General features: G+C 36.6%; 1 protein-coding gene and 1 non-coding gene across 2 annotated transcripts in view; one reads left to right on the top strand and one right to left on the bottom strand.

Annotated features, from left to right (window-relative positions):
- Smp_144020 (hypothetical protein) overlaps positions 1-15,921 on the bottom strand; it is a gene marked incomplete at both ends in the record, with an annotated part of 93,329 nt that overhangs the window by 8,646 nt on the left and 68,762 nt on the right. Inside the window, 2 exons of the mRNA XM_018797787.1 lie at positions 1,903-1,956; positions 5,878-5,988. Of these exons, the coding sequence (XP_018652794.1) occupies positions 1,903-1,956; positions 5,878-5,988 (165 nt within the window). The remainder of the gene's footprint in view (positions 1-1,902; positions 1,957-5,877; positions 5,989-15,921) is intronic.
- Smp_tRNA_02273_Pseudo_TTG.1.1 lies at positions 6,330-6,401 on the top strand. Its single transcript has one exon. It is a non-coding gene (tRNA).

The following is a 15,921-nucleotide window of genomic DNA, read 5'->3' as shown; positions in this document are numbered from 1 at the left end:
CCTCCAGGAGTTGAACTTTTACCAGGAGACTCACTTGTCGACTTAGAATACGCCGACGACATAGTTTTACTCGGTGAAGACGCTGACAACATGCAGAGTCTTCTGACCACTATAAGCAACTATGCAGGCATGTTCGGAATGCGATTCTCTCCCTCGAAGTGCAAAATGTTACTTCAGGATTGGGTTGCATCGACACCTGAACTAATGATAGGGAGTGAAGTAGTTGAGCGTGTAGACCACTTCACTTATCTTGGAAGTCTCATCAGCCCTTGTGGTCTGGTATGTGACGAAATCTCAGCACGGATACAGAAGGCTCGTCTAGCTTTCGCCAACTTGCGTCATTTATGGCGTAGGCGAGATATCCGTCTAGCAACCAAAGGACGGGTTTACTGTGCAGCAGTTCGCTCCGTCCTACTCTATGGCAGTGAAACATGGCCAATAAGAGTAGAGGATATTCGTAGGCTACTAGTGTTCGATCATAGGTGTCTTCGAAGCATTGCTCGTATATCCTGGGACCACCGGGTAAGTAATGCAGTTGTTAGGAAACGAGTACTAGGTAGGGATGGCAAATCGATTGATGAAGTAGTGAAACTTCATCAGTTGAGATGGCTGGGACATGTGTTACGTATGCCCGACCACCGACTGCCCCGACGTGCAATGTTTCATGGTGTAGGAGTAGGTTGGAAGAAAGCTAGGGGTGGCCAGACCAAAACGTGGCACAAATCAATGAAGTCACTGACAAGTGGACTGAGCCATGTTGGTAGGTGTAGACTACCTGGTTGGGATTCGCGAGATGACAGCAATCGATGGTTAGAGAACTTGAATGACATGGCTCAAAATCGTTTGCAATGGCGTAGGTGCATCCAATCTTTGTGTTTTGCCAAATTCTAATCTTCTGAATTCTTCATGTCCGTATCCTTTTTTTTCTTTCCGAATTTATTTCACTGGATTATACTCCTTGAATAACATCTTTAAACCCTAATCTTTCGGTTTACTGCTTATACTCTTACTTCTTCTACCACTATGAGATTTCAATCGATAACTGCATCTCTGTGTTAATGTAGTATGACAACTCGAACTGATGTACGTACGTACGAAGTTCTACGTTGTGACTTACTGACTGATTCTACAATTGACAAAAATCTTGTTTTTTCGACCTGAGATTCAATTAGTTATTATCCAAAATTTCGTAGTAGTTAACTAGACATTTATTTAAGTTAACTTATCACTTAGCTTTATCTCTAACCTCACGGTTGTTTATCCTCTTTTTGGTGAATAAGAGACTAAATCAATTTGGACCTGTTTTTTTTCTTTAATTGACGCTTAGCAAGAATCTCAGGATTTTAACAATTCTCTGGCTTTTGTTTAATTTCCTGGTTGGATTGGGTAACGTTCTCACCTTATTATCAGACTATTCAGCAGTGAATAACTATGACCCATCCTAGAATCGAAGTCAAGAACTTCAGCTCTCTCTGTGGAGGCCTGCGGTAAAACTGTTGTCACCAATTGCCTTGTGAAATCATAATTTAATAACATGAATTGATTAAAATCAGAATCCAAATAAGGGGTTCTAGTGGTAATGTTCGCCATATGGTTTGAAGATTCTGCATTTTGTTCCTAGTCTGATTGTGATTAAGCACTACCATGAAATTCCACAATATGGCTAAAAAGCTGTTCAGTTCTTCTTGATCTTCAGTGGTTAGTCAAATGTAACGTACAACTTGGCACATATACATACTAGTTCACGTTATTACATCATATTAACACAAAGAGGTGAAACTATGAAGATACATCACACGATCCTAGAAATAGTAACAATATCAGTGGTAATAGAAAAGATAATAAAACTATATTGTATAAGTGAATAACATCATTTTAACAGTCAATCTGCTTTAAGATTACCTGTATGAATATGGAATGGAAGACTTTGTTGTGACATCACCATCATGAAGTGAGCTAAATGAAAATAAACAAAATGTCATATTTTGACAACAGATTAGTATTAAAAAGGAAAACTACTTGAAAGCAAAGAAACAAAATCTGAAAATCAAAAAAACCTTCTAGATACAGTGATTTGTTATCTGTCATAAGTTACAAAGGAATGTAAGATAGTTACGAATATTCATGGACACCGACAACACTCATGAGAGATAAAATTGATTGTCATTGCTCCCAGATGCCACGGTACGGCCGAGGGTGGGGAGAGTCCACTCTCACCCTCGAAATCCTCTCACATGGCCACGCGTATATAGCCTCTGCCAGAGAAGTCCTACTCACTGACTTCTCGCACCACGGGTGTTGTTTACGAAATTGAGAGGACGAAGAGCGAATGTCCAGCGCTGTAACCGGGTTGATGGACACGGAAAGTTTACCTGGGGTAGTTGGAAAACCCTCATTCCAAACCAATGGTGTACATGGGCTCCAATATCCTGAGGGAACAAATGGTGTATGAATCAATCGTTGGTCACCGGCTACCATGGGAATGCATCTCTTTACGATACTCCACTGCCTTATGGATCAGACCTTTAGGTCAAAGGTCCGGGTGTAGCCCCCTAAGAAAACCATCTGCTTCAGTTCGGGCACCTGGGTATTATCGCAGCCCTCACACACACCAAATGAAATTTGTGTGGCGTATATATATCTGGTGTCCCTTCCTTGTACCAATACTTGTGTTTTAATAAAATAATAAAATAAATAAACATTGTATATAAGTATGTGATACTCTGTGAACAGCTAGAGAGAACATGGGCTGTCTTAAGTTCACCAAGTAAATGAGCAGTGATTAATATAATTTAGATTTTCTGTTCGACTTCTTGTTTTGATTGATCATGTTAATATGAGAGTGTACTGTTTATTAGACCAGAACTTAGAACGTAACAAGGTGATTACTGAAACTCATGGGAATCTTGAATTGGAACTCTGTTGACTAGGCTACAAAACTCGACTGTTAAACAAAAATCAGTTTCATTTTAGTCTCTAAATGTCTCAGTGACAAAGTGCTTGTGAGACTTTTGTCACTAGTACCATTCATCTACAAAAGAAAGAGTATATTGTGCAGTAGTTCACTCTGTATTACTTTTTTTTATTTAAAACGTAGATTGCTAATGTTCGATAATTGATATTTTCAAAGTGCTGTCTACATTTGATGAAAACATGGAGTAGTGTCAAGGTTAGGCATAAGTTCGCAAAATTTAGGTGGCAGTTCGGTTTGTGTGATTCTAAAATTCTGTCGACTGAAATCGTCGGATTATGTTCTACCCATAGTAGGGGGCCGCAAGTCCGGATGCTTTATACTCTCTGGTACTGGAGTAGACTGTAAAACAGGCCAAAAGTAAGAAGATCCAGATTTGCCATCAATTCAAGAAGTTATTAACTGTTGAACTAAGCTATATTTCGAGGTGCAGAGATCCCTCTTGTGACCCGTTTCATTTACGTAAATGATAATTGGGAAGCTGAAGCAACATGGGACAAAATTTAGTTCCACTGATGCAATTGCATAGATGTTTTTTATCTCCTAATAAATTCAAGTTTTACGTCTATCAGTTATCTGATTCAGGTATCCACATTTGTTCAACCTATCCTGGTAATGAAAAACAGAGAATTGACTAGAAAGCTGTAATTAACAAACTGAATAATATGAATAATAATCCTAGTTAAGTGTACATCAGTCCTTCTGGTCTAAACAAGGAAATATAGGCTGAGATCGTGATGAAATGTATAATAGGTATTCTTCATTAGTGTGCCATGTTTATAGTCATTTACCAATCGTTTATGTTATATCCTGAAGCGATTTATGAATGGTAACTTTGAGGGCTATTTATGGACCAATGTGATATGTTTATTCCCTATTGCTAAGTAACTTAACTATTCATATTCATGTTCCTTTCATTGTGAGCTATATTCTGACCCTTGGACTATTATTGTAATATTTACCATTCTTGAGTTATCCCTAGTCCATTAATTACTGTTCCCCCTATTCACAGACACTTTCGGCTAAATCTTGTACAAATGTTGTTTCCTATTTTATGTTACAATGTGGTCTGTTTGTTTGGTATATAAAACCAGTATGTTTGAGAATAATGATTCATATTGCAGAGGCTGAGATTGGTGTTCTGGCCTTAACTGACTTGGCTAGGTAGATGGCAGGACTGATAAGTACTCAAGACTGTTCATACGGTTTTTGTGTATCACTTGTCCGATCGATAATTCACTCCTCTCTGATAGGTAGTCTTATAACTTCATATATTACCAGGGCACGCACTCACTCGATATAGCACACTCAATAGGTATAGACTTGGTTAATCAATTATTAAATGTTGTTAGTTTTGAAAAATAGAAATGTCAGTAGGATGATCGAATAATATCGACAACTTCAGTCTGACTAAACCACCAGTTCATTGAACCATGATCTTTTACTCACTGACAGTTTATATGGAATTAGATATATCAGTGTTCTGATAGATGAATAACAAATTATCATAGCCAAAATGGGTCAATGAAATGAAAGTGTTAGACTAATGAATCACGTGATTATCCTGAAGAGTTCAGTGATTAAAGTAAGAAATACAATTTGAGCCATTTCGAATGCTTATCAATATAGTTACATTGTGAGTACTGTTATTCAGCACCACTTATCTTCTAGGTAAGGTACTTAGGTTAGAAATTAATTGGTATAGTACGGTGTTTCAGACGTGCTAAGGTTGGTCAAGCCTTATCCGGTGGGGCTGGATTATCTTTTCTGGAAATGGTTTCTACTTCTCAAGGCTCACAAACCGACCATGTGGATATTATTTTGTGAAGAAATTGTTATTTCGAGGTCTTTGCGAGCGGGCGTCGCACCATGGGAAAGTATGGTCTAGATGCGTACCTGTAATACATACGTTTTCACTCGTGAGTCCTATAGAATACATACAGGTCTGTTCCCCCACCTGGGAGGGCAGATGATCACCATTCCCTTTGAACGTGTTTGATAAGGTTGACAGTCGCATACAAGTTACATGCATATCACTAGTACAGAGGCTTTCTCTCTTGCGTTTAGTGGCTCTTTATCTGACTCCAGTGAGATCAGACAAATAATCGTTATTGAATGATTGCTACCGAAATATGTATATCACCTATCTTCGTATATTTCATCGATTTAATCCGCTTTAGTGTATAACGGAACTAAATGAGTCGAATACGAGAAAAAATTTTGAATACATACGTTTTATACACTCACTGATCTGGACAGACATTCAGAGAAGCAAAGCGAAATGATGGGCGATGGGGAAGGCCTGTGAGCCGACTTCATTTAGTCAATCGTCAATCGATATTTATAGTCAGATAAAAAATACGTTACAAGCATGTGATGAGTAGGATAAGAAGTGTATGCACACGTACAGTCAACGTTGATAAGTAAATAATTAACAAGGTCAAAACGTGACTCAAGAAGAATGGGTTAATTAGCCTGTCCAGAAGATAGAATAAGTTATATGGGTTTAAACATAATAGCCGACACCACATGCATTTATGACATACACATAAGCATAAACACTCTTTCAGGGAAGGTTGATGGTCTCCTTCCCCTAGTATTTGCCATCATTATGTTTTTTATATCTTCAACCTGAAGGATTAGGCCGCTTATTTTTAGTAAACATATGGTAGACATTTTTTCAGCTTACGTTCCTTGTGCTAACCCACACGCGTACCCTTTGCATATTGCCAACATATATAAACTATACAAGCAAAAACTCATGCAATTCTTAGACATAAGCACACATTAGATAGTCCGTAAAATTTGTAGAGAACTCTGAAAAAGAAACATTTCCCCAACTAAATTTAATAGGCAGCGTCATCAATAAAACGAAATACTTGGTAATATACATTCAGAAAACTAACCTTTTACAAGTTGTTGCACGTGATTTTCTTTTGGATGATGGTGCAGTTGTATGAGTTCCACCACATTGACGTGGTGTACCACCATAAACATCATAATAATTACAATTAGATCTGATTTAAAAAAAAAGAAAAAAGTAGGGAAGATAACAACCTTTTTCTTAGAAGACTTTGTTAATGCCTCTCTCCTGCCTATAATGTATATTGATTACATTCACTTAGTATTGTTTGTTTGAATCTTCCCATTTATGTTTAGGACTGCAATTGATCAGTCTCTAATTAGCATATGTGTATACTGTGCGTATTGCCTCGATATAGCTTTAATTCACGAGCATTGTAAGCAAAGATGGATAATGGCTAGCAGTGAAATCCAGGACGCGCGTTTCATCCTATTTGGGACTCGTCAGCTGGATGTACCTGCATCTCACCCCATTGCACGAGCAAGTGGCTATCAGGATTCAGTAGCTAAGTGGATAACGGGATGGCGTTTGAAGCGAAAGGTACTGGGTTCGAGTCCCAGAGTGAACATCAACAAGTCTGAGATGCAGGTACATCCAGCTAACAAGTCCAAAATAGGACGAAACGCGAGTCAAACTGGATTGCATTTTTAGTCACCATCCATCTTTGCTTACAATATATTGATTACATTCAGATTATATATACATATAAACAGATAGAACATGAATTGGCTATTTAAAATACCCGGAATTGTTGTTATTGTTGTTCATAGAATATTGAAATCATTTTCATGTTATCAGTCTGATTTCTTTGGTAATAACAAGATTGTTTTGGATTGTATCTTGTTGTTTATTAACTAACAATCGCATTAATTTTGTGTTGTTTGTTTGAATCTCCCTTCATTGATGTTCAGTCTCTTATTGACATATGTGCATTCTATGCGTATTGCTTCGATATTACCTTGATTCATATGCATTATAAGCAGAGATGGATGGTGACTAGCTAGTAGTCATCGGAACTGAGTAGTTAAGTGGATAATGCGATAGTGTTCAAAGCAAACGGCACTCCACTAGTCCTGGAGTGGAAATCAACTCGAACGCAGATACATCCATCGGATGTATCCCAAATAAGACAAGGTGTGAGTCTTCGATTCCAATGCTAGCCGTCATTCACCTTTGATTTAGACAAATAGCTAATATAGGAATTTTATCAGTATGATTAGATTTGCAGAGATGGGGATTTACAATGTGACGTTCTAGATTGGCATATAAGACATTGGTCATAACCCACTAGTTTGCATGAAAGATAGATTGTCCCGGGTTCGAACCCTGGATGCTAGATGGTTATGTGTACCTCTTGTTGAAGAGTCCCATGCTATGAAGAAACAACAGTTCAGTGCTTTCAAATCTTCAATGATAATTTGAACTATGATAAAAAAAAACTATACATAGTTGTATACTTATTTCAGGATGTAAGAAATGTGTAGGTCACTTAATAAATTACATCAATTAATGTGAATTATGAAGCATATATATACGTATGAAAGAAAAACAAACTCATGCACTACATCATTCTATATACATAGAAATGGGTAAACAGGTGCATTGCAATTAATTGTGAAAGGAATAAGTTACAATATATCCCTCTGTGTGTGTATATGTGGGTACGTCGTTTTGGTTGAGGTAGAAGCATTAATGTATGTTGTTGTAAAAAGGTTACCTTGAAAGGTATAAAAATAGGCTTAGAGGCTAGAATTTACTTAAGACATTAGAAACAATGTCATAAGTATAAATATTACTTATGATACCCAGATATGTACCGACTTATCAATTAGATTTTTTCAATTCCATTAAGTAAGTAAGTAAGTAATTAAGTGAATCAATGAAATTACCAGGTACAGGTGTTTATTAACAGTTGTCTACGTAAGATACTTCGGATCCGTTGGCCAGATACTATCAGCAACAACCTACTGTGGGAGACAACAAATTAGATTCCAGCGGAGGAAGAGATCAGGAAGAAGTGCTGGAAGTGGATAGGACACACATTGAGGAAGTCACCCAACTGAGTCATAAGACAAGCCCTCATATGGAATCCTGAAGGCCAAAGGAAAAGAGGAAGACCAAAGAACACATTACGCCGAGAAATAGGGACAGACATGAGAAGAATGAATAAAAATTTTATAAAACTAGAAAGGAAGGCCCAGAACATAGTGGGTTAGAGAATACTGGTCGGCGGCCTATGCTCCATTGGAGGTAACAGACGTAAGAAGTAATTAAGAAAGTAAAACGGATCATGCACAGAATGTGATTCGAAAGAGAATAAAATCACAGGACTAAAAGGTGTAGAATAACTTGAAAATCCAAGGTCTAGAGGAAAATAAAAAGTGCATGAATTTGTGTTATTGTGGGTTAGAGAATGCTGGTCGGCTGCCTATGCTCCATTGGGTATAACAGGCGTAGGTAAGAAAGTAAGTAAATGAAATTACCATCAGGTATAAATGATAGAAAATAGATTATTCGAGCTAAATTATTAATATCCTGATGTTTTTTTGATGGAGTTTTGTTCTCTGAGCTGAATGGTTTCGTCGTGAAGGTTTCATCGTCCTTCTGAACGATATTATCAGCACAAACTTCGGGTAGTAGTGAAGTGTTCTCCACCATCTCAATATCTTGATATTATGAGTTATAATTATTGTTGTAAAAACTGTTGTACAAGACTACTGAATTGTTGATTAAAATAAGTAGTTTGTATAACTTGTTCAATTTTTATTCATACATATTTGATATGTTCAAAGAGATTGATCAATTGCAGTCTTAAATATTAATGGACGATTCAAAAAACCAATACAAAAAGGAATTAAAATTCACCTCACTACACAAGTCAGTGGAATCATTAGCTAAATGGATGATGTGATAACATTTGAAGTGAACGGTAATGGCTTCAATTCCTAGACTAAATATCAACGGTATGTACAGCAGGCAAATCATATTAGTGAGTCTTAAATAGGATGAAACGTGAGTTTTATATTCCACTGTTAGCCACAAGCCATCTCTCTTCAACTTTTAATTTACATCATAGACTAATTTTAATCATATCACTTGAATTCATTAGTTGATCTATGCTTGACCACCATAGAAAATCTGGATGCACTAGACGGCCGTTTCGTCCTATTATGGGACTCCTCAGCAGTGGGCATCTACGATCCCACACGAGAGATTCAATTCTGAGTTATAAATTTTGTCTTAAATGTCCAATCAATACATAAATTCTAACATATTGAGCTACTGTTAGTGTCCACATTATTAAGTCAATAATTTAACGTGAGTATTCAACTCACTAAGTCAATAGATTAATTGCATTAACTAATAAATAAGGAGAGACTATAATTTATGAACGAACGAATCAGATATAAGATAACGGGTTTCGGATTTCGGAGCGAAGTTCATCCATTGATTTGTCCAATTAACATTTTGGCATATTAGCTAATATCAGTTGGTGATGAAAACTCTGAATCTAATTCTTAACCCTAACCATCAACAGTAAATCATAATTGTAATTCTTCATATTAGTTTATAACCCTCACTTAGTTCTGGTTAGTAGGTGGACATTCTCAAAGTTAATTTAGCATTTCTCAAAGATCGTCCATGAATTATAGTCTTACTGATAAATGTAATTATATAACTGAGTAACATATTTTTCCTCTTCCAAATAGAAACTTTGAAATATACACTTGTTTACTTTAAATAAGTTCAAACAATTACCTACAGTGGTTTAGAGGTTAGACGTTCGGGTGTGAGACCAATAGGTCCCAGGTTCGAATCTCCAAGGTGAGATCGTGAATGCGCACTGCTGAAGAGTCCTACACTAATAGGAAACGGCCATCCAGCGATTCCATGTTTTTCATGATAATCTAACTTTCATCAACTTATGAATTCAACTATTAAAATTATCTACACTTTTGAAAAATAATTAATGAGTAATATACACTACAAGAGAAACTCATTCGTTATGTTAATCAGTCAGTCAGTCACAACGTAGAACTTCGTACGTACGTACATCAGTTCGAGTTGCCATATCACATTAACACAGAGATGAAGTTGTCGATTCAAATCCCATAGTGGTAGAAGTAGTAAGAGTATAAGTAGTAATCGGAAAAATTTAGAGTTTGAAAATATGTCACATTAATCAATAATAAAGCAAACCCCCACCCAAAAAAATAATCAGCAAGAAAATTCATAAAGAAAGATCAAATTTCAATAGTTGAGATCATGAATCAATTGAAGCTAGACCATCATGGAAAACATGGAAGCACTGGACGGCCGTTTCGTCCTACTACGGTAATCCTCAGCAGTGCGCATCCACGATCACGTGCTCGCGAGATTCAGACCCAGGACCTATCAGTCTTGCGCTAGAGCACTTAACCTCTAGATCACTGAACCGGCGGGCACCCAACGGTGTTAATGTCTAACTTCAACCAATCCACGATGTTTGAAGAGTCCCATATTAGGACGAAACGGCCGTCTAATGCTTCAAGGTTTTCCATGGTGGTCTAGTTTCAACTGACTCATGATTTCAACTATGAAAATACTGAAATCTTCACAAAACCTCTTCTGATCTATAATTATATGCTCACTAATGGGAAGCAGTGACCAGTGGAATTATTTTTCACCCAATCAATGAAAAATCAGTTTTGTATAGATTTTTCATATCAACACATTTAAATGTCATATGCATATATTTGTCACAGGGATACGGATAAGCAAGCAAGCAAACAAACAAAAAGATCACAATGAAGAGATAAATGAAGATGATGCAACATACTGAAAAATGTTGATTAAAATAAAAGAAAAAAGATTGAAAAAAACAAGGAAAGGAATGTAACCAATCGATCAAAATACAAAAAAATTTCATATGAATGATTATGTGCTGGTGAAGAATAATTGAAGCTCAGGTGGATGGTTTTGATAAAGTTTTGTACTTTGAGTTGGATGATTTGGTCATGGAGGGGGGTGGTGCCTCTTCCAGCCATAGGAACATGGTGAAGCCTAGTAGCCTCTTCTGGAGAAGAGTGCTACATCGAAGCACGGCACAACTACCGGGGCAGGATAGTTGTTTTTGCACTGCTTACACAGAACCTTTACATAACACTCTCATTCGTTTTTTTTGGGCAGACCCTCAATAGTTATGTAATGACTCTTTGTAGCATTCTTAATCGTTTGCGGGTATAGATAGAGTGGTTGATTAGGTCGATCTCCATCATCCACATTACCGCTTATGTTAGTACATGGGATGTTTGCCATGATCCAGGATGTACGACGAGGACATGTGAGTCAAAGCTTTCATTGTATACATCTTGTACAGGATAAACTCTGAACCATATGCGGAGAAATTCGAACATTTCACTTCTACTCGAAGTTTATGCTGATGATTATGTCGTTCAGAAGAACGATAAAAAGCTTCACGACCAAACTATCCAGCTCAGAGAATAAAACTTCATCAAAATGATCATGTGCATTAATTAATTAAATAATAAATTGTGATACATTATGATGTAATAAGTTACCGTTTATATGGTGGATCTATATAAAATGCTTTATTAGATCGTCTATAGATAAAATAGATGAAAAGTAAAATAATGTATATATACATATATATTTGGGCATATAATTTCATTATGTAAAATCATTTCACTTAGCTACATAATAATGTAACTTTATGGGCCAAGGTGGACGGTTGTTCAATTTCGTGGAGTGGTCGAAGTTAGACATTAACACTGTTGGATGCCGGTCGGCTCAGTGGTCTATTGGTTAAGAGCTCGTGTGCGAAACTCATAGGTTCTGGGTCGCATATAGTGAGGCGGGATCGTAGATGCACACCGCTGAGGAGTTACACAGTAGCGCGAAACTGATGGACAGTGCTTCCAGGTTTTCGATGGTGGTCTAGCTTCAATTGAATGATGAATTCAACTATAAAATTACTAAAAAATCTCCACAAAACCTCTTACTGATCATTGTGATATAACAAGGAAAACTATATTTATTATCGACTTTCTACTTAGTGCCCAATTCATTTGAAACTATCAAGTTCCACTTTGGTAATGGATACCTATAATAAGTTTAAGTTTATTTTAAATTTATGAGTTAATGTAACCTAGATCATCATGGAAAACCTGGAAACACTGAACGACTGTCTCGTCCTCAGAAAAAGGTATCAATGATCTCCACAAACCTCCATTCTGATAATAATCATCATGTGCTCACTAGTGACCGGCTCCAAGATAGATTTTCTGAAGTTCTAGTAAGAAGCCGTGACCAGTAGAGTCCAATCGATATTGGGTAGAAACAGGTATCTACCTCAAACAATGGATGAATGGTTGTACAGTCATTTGTGGATCGATAAAAGTAAGATATTAACACCGTTGGATGCCAGCCAGCTGAGTGGTCTACGGTTAAGCATTCGCACGCGAGACCGAAGATCCTGGTCTCGAATCCCGCATGTGCAATCGTAGATATGTACTGTTAAGGAGTTCCATACTAGGATGGAACAGCCATCCAGTACTTCCAGGTTTTTAATGGTGGTCTAGCTTACATCGACTCATAAATACAACTATTAAAAAAATCACTACAATCTCTATGATCCCCATTCTAATAAGAAAAAAATATACATTCACTCAACAAGTAAATTATATTTAACAAATAAGTCAATAAAGATATACATCATTGTAGTTCTTGAATAATTATGCAATCGAATAGGTAAGCAAATCATGTGAGCAATATTAATATGAAAAAATAGATTGTAAAAACTATTTGAAATCATTTTGTCAAATCTTTTGCGCTCAAATGCCCTCGTATGGACGAGAGTGGGGAGAGTTCGCTCGCCCTCTCCAAATGCTCTCACATGGGCACGCGTATATAGCCTCTACCAGGGAAGTCCTACTCACTGACTTCTCGTGGCACTACTGTTGTTTACGAAATTGAGAGGACGAAAAGAGAATGTCCGACGCTTTAACCGGGTTGGCGGATACGAAGGGTCTACCTAGGGGATTTGGAAAACCCTGATTCCAAACCAATGGTGCACATGGGCCCCAGCATCCTGAGGGAACAAATGGCGTACGGATCAATCGTTGGTCACCAGCTACCATGTGACTGCACCTCTACATGATACTCCAATGCCTTGTGGACTAGACTCCGGGTGTAGTCCCCTAGGAAAATCAGCTGCTTAAGTTTGGGCATCTGGGCAGTATCACAGCCTGCACGCAAATCAAATAAGACTTGATTCTCATGACGACACCAATAATAAAGATAAGACATTGAATTTGTTTGATGTAAACTCTTTTTTTTGACGAATGTATCGTTAATAAAAACTGTGAATTTCTTTTGTAACCATATATCTGATAACTTTCCCCTTTTTTCCTATTTGGTCATTATTGTTGAAAGAATTATTTTTATTATGTACTGCTAATGTTCAATTCATGTTTGACGGCGAATATTTTTGACAAGTTGATGGTGTTGCTATGGGTAGCTCTGTGGGACTTCTTTTAGCTGATTTATTCATGTCATATGTTGAAAATAGGACGAGTAAGCTCATTAGCGAGGCAACTTTGTACAGTAGATACGTGGATGATATACTAGTTATATATGATAAAGATTTTGGGGTTTCCCAATTATTAGATAAAGTTAATATCGTTCAAAACGATATCGTACTGAACTAGGAAGCAGAAAATAACAGCCAATCGCCTTTTATAGATATACCTTTAAGTCGAAGGGAGGATGGTACTATGAAACGGTTAGTTTATAGGAAAACAAATTGGACAGAGCAATATTTGAATTTCCATAGTTTCTGTCCATTGCAATACAAGTGAGGCTTGATTAAGTGTCTCTTTGATAGAATTCAAAGAATTTGCATTACTAATACGGTTGAAAAAGACAAAACGTCGCTGACTGGCACATTAATATTATATGGTTATCCACTAAAGTTTATAAATAGGTGCAAAGGTCAGTCATCGCCAAGATCTCTTGTTTATTCGGTTCCAAAGAAAAAGGTTTATATCTATCTACCATAAAGAGGTGAATCCAGTAGTATAGTTTTATGACAGATATCGAAAGGAGCCACTACAATCAGTATTGGATTGAAGAGATTGTCGGATTTTATTGATATCACGAATCAATCTGAGCTAAAAAAAATCATTGAAAACCTGTAAGTATTAGACAGCTGTTTTGTCTTAATATAGGACTCATGAACTTCAAAAGGAATCGAACCTAAGATTTTAGTGTTTCATAGTGAGTGCTTAACTATTATATTACTGATTTACATTTCTAACTTCAGTTGACCGGCAATAGTAAGCGATTACTTTTCAATGTTATTCATTGATCAATGATCAAACCACAATCGGCATAGTTAAGATCGTCTGATCATAGTATTTACTAATATTAGAGAAGTAACTCTTAAAATTAGTCTGTCATATTATCATTATCATTAGCTTTATTCAACATTATATTTTTGGTACAATATAGAATTTTGAACACAATGCATTTCAACAAGTTTCCGGTTTTTTACTTCTTGATCGATCCTGATAACAAATATTGATTGATCAGCAGTTAGAAGTTAGCAGTCCAGCCAATCGACATTTAAATAATGTCCATTCATTTCCCTGAATATATTCATCAACCATAATATCTCTAATTGGGTCTATGTAACTTATACAGCGAGAATTTCTATACTCGTTTTGTCCTATTTGGTACTCATCAGCTGGATGTAAATGTATCTCAGACTTGTCGATGTTCACTCTGGGACTCTAAACCAGTACCGTTCGCTGCAAATGCCATCGCGTTATTCACTCAGCTACTGATTCCTGATTACTACCTGCTTGCGCAATGAGGTGAAGTTTAAATTCACTTAGTATTGTTTGTGTGAATCTTCCTATTGATTTTTAGGACTGAAATTCATCAGTCCCTTATTGGCATATATGCATACTATGTGTATTGCCTCGATATAGACAAGTGAATTCGAAAATTTTGTACACTTTTCAGTAACGTACAAAATCAGATAAGTTGTTGACATATCTAGAACATAGGGACAAGTAGTCCAGATGTTCAAGTAAGCCGCCTATATATTGAATTAATATTGTTTACAATATTATACTACTTATTATAGATAGTATGCTACTTTTTTCCAGTGATAAGTAGTAATGACATTTTCAGTTTAATTTAATAATAGTAATAATTTAATTTGATTTATTCATCTCTTGAAGATTCATTTATTAACTACTTATTTCTTGTTATGAATGTAACTTAATTAGTTTCTTGAAAGGATTTTGATTTTAGAAAGTATCATACAGAAAAAAGAAACAATTTTCATAATGGTGGACAGTTGCTCTCTTCTGATATTGATGATATGCTCACTGGTGATTGGCTTCAAGAGATATTTCCTGGAGTTCTAATGAGAAGCAGTGACCAGTGGAGTTCAACCAGATCTGTTGTGAGATAGTAACTCACTGAAGACAATGGTGGAAGGTTGATCAATTTCGTGGATTAGTTGGGGTTAGACATTAACACTGTTGGTTGCCGGCCGGCTCAGTGGTCTCTCGGTTAAGTGTACGCGCGTGAGACTGATGGGTCCTGAGTTCGAATCTCGCGAGGTGAGATCACAGATGCACATTACTGAGGAGCCCCACCATAGGACGAAACGGCCTCAATTGACGAATGAATTCAACTATAAAGTTATTAAAATCTCCACAAAACCCCTTCTGATAATTTTCATTCACTAAATGATTTTACTCTTTTGATTCTCTACTTCACTCGTTTCTTCAAATTTTTTTGTGTGTAGGCGTTTGTCTCTCATTCTTTGTCATCTTTCAAATGTTTTATCTTAAGCTTACCCATTTCTTATATGGTACCGAAGTTTATATTAAAAAGCAAAGGGTCGTATGTAGGTAAGAGAGGAAAAAAGTTACTTCATTGACATTAGAGTATTCCTGATTATCATTTTAATGAATTAATAATTAGAAGAGGTTTTTGTGGAGATTTCAGTATTTTCATAGTTGAAAGCATGAGTCAATTGAAGCTAGACCATCAAGAAAAACCTGGGTTG

The sequence above is a fragment of the Schistosoma mansoni genome, chromosome 5 (assembly GCF_000237925.1).
Source record: "Schistosoma mansoni strain Puerto Rico chromosome 5, complete genome".
Classification (NCBI taxonomy): domain Eukaryota; kingdom Metazoa; phylum Platyhelminthes; class Trematoda; order Strigeidida; family Schistosomatidae; genus Schistosoma; species Schistosoma mansoni.
Note: the sequence above shows the minus strand (reverse complement) of the source record. Positions and strands in the feature narration are given on the sequence as shown.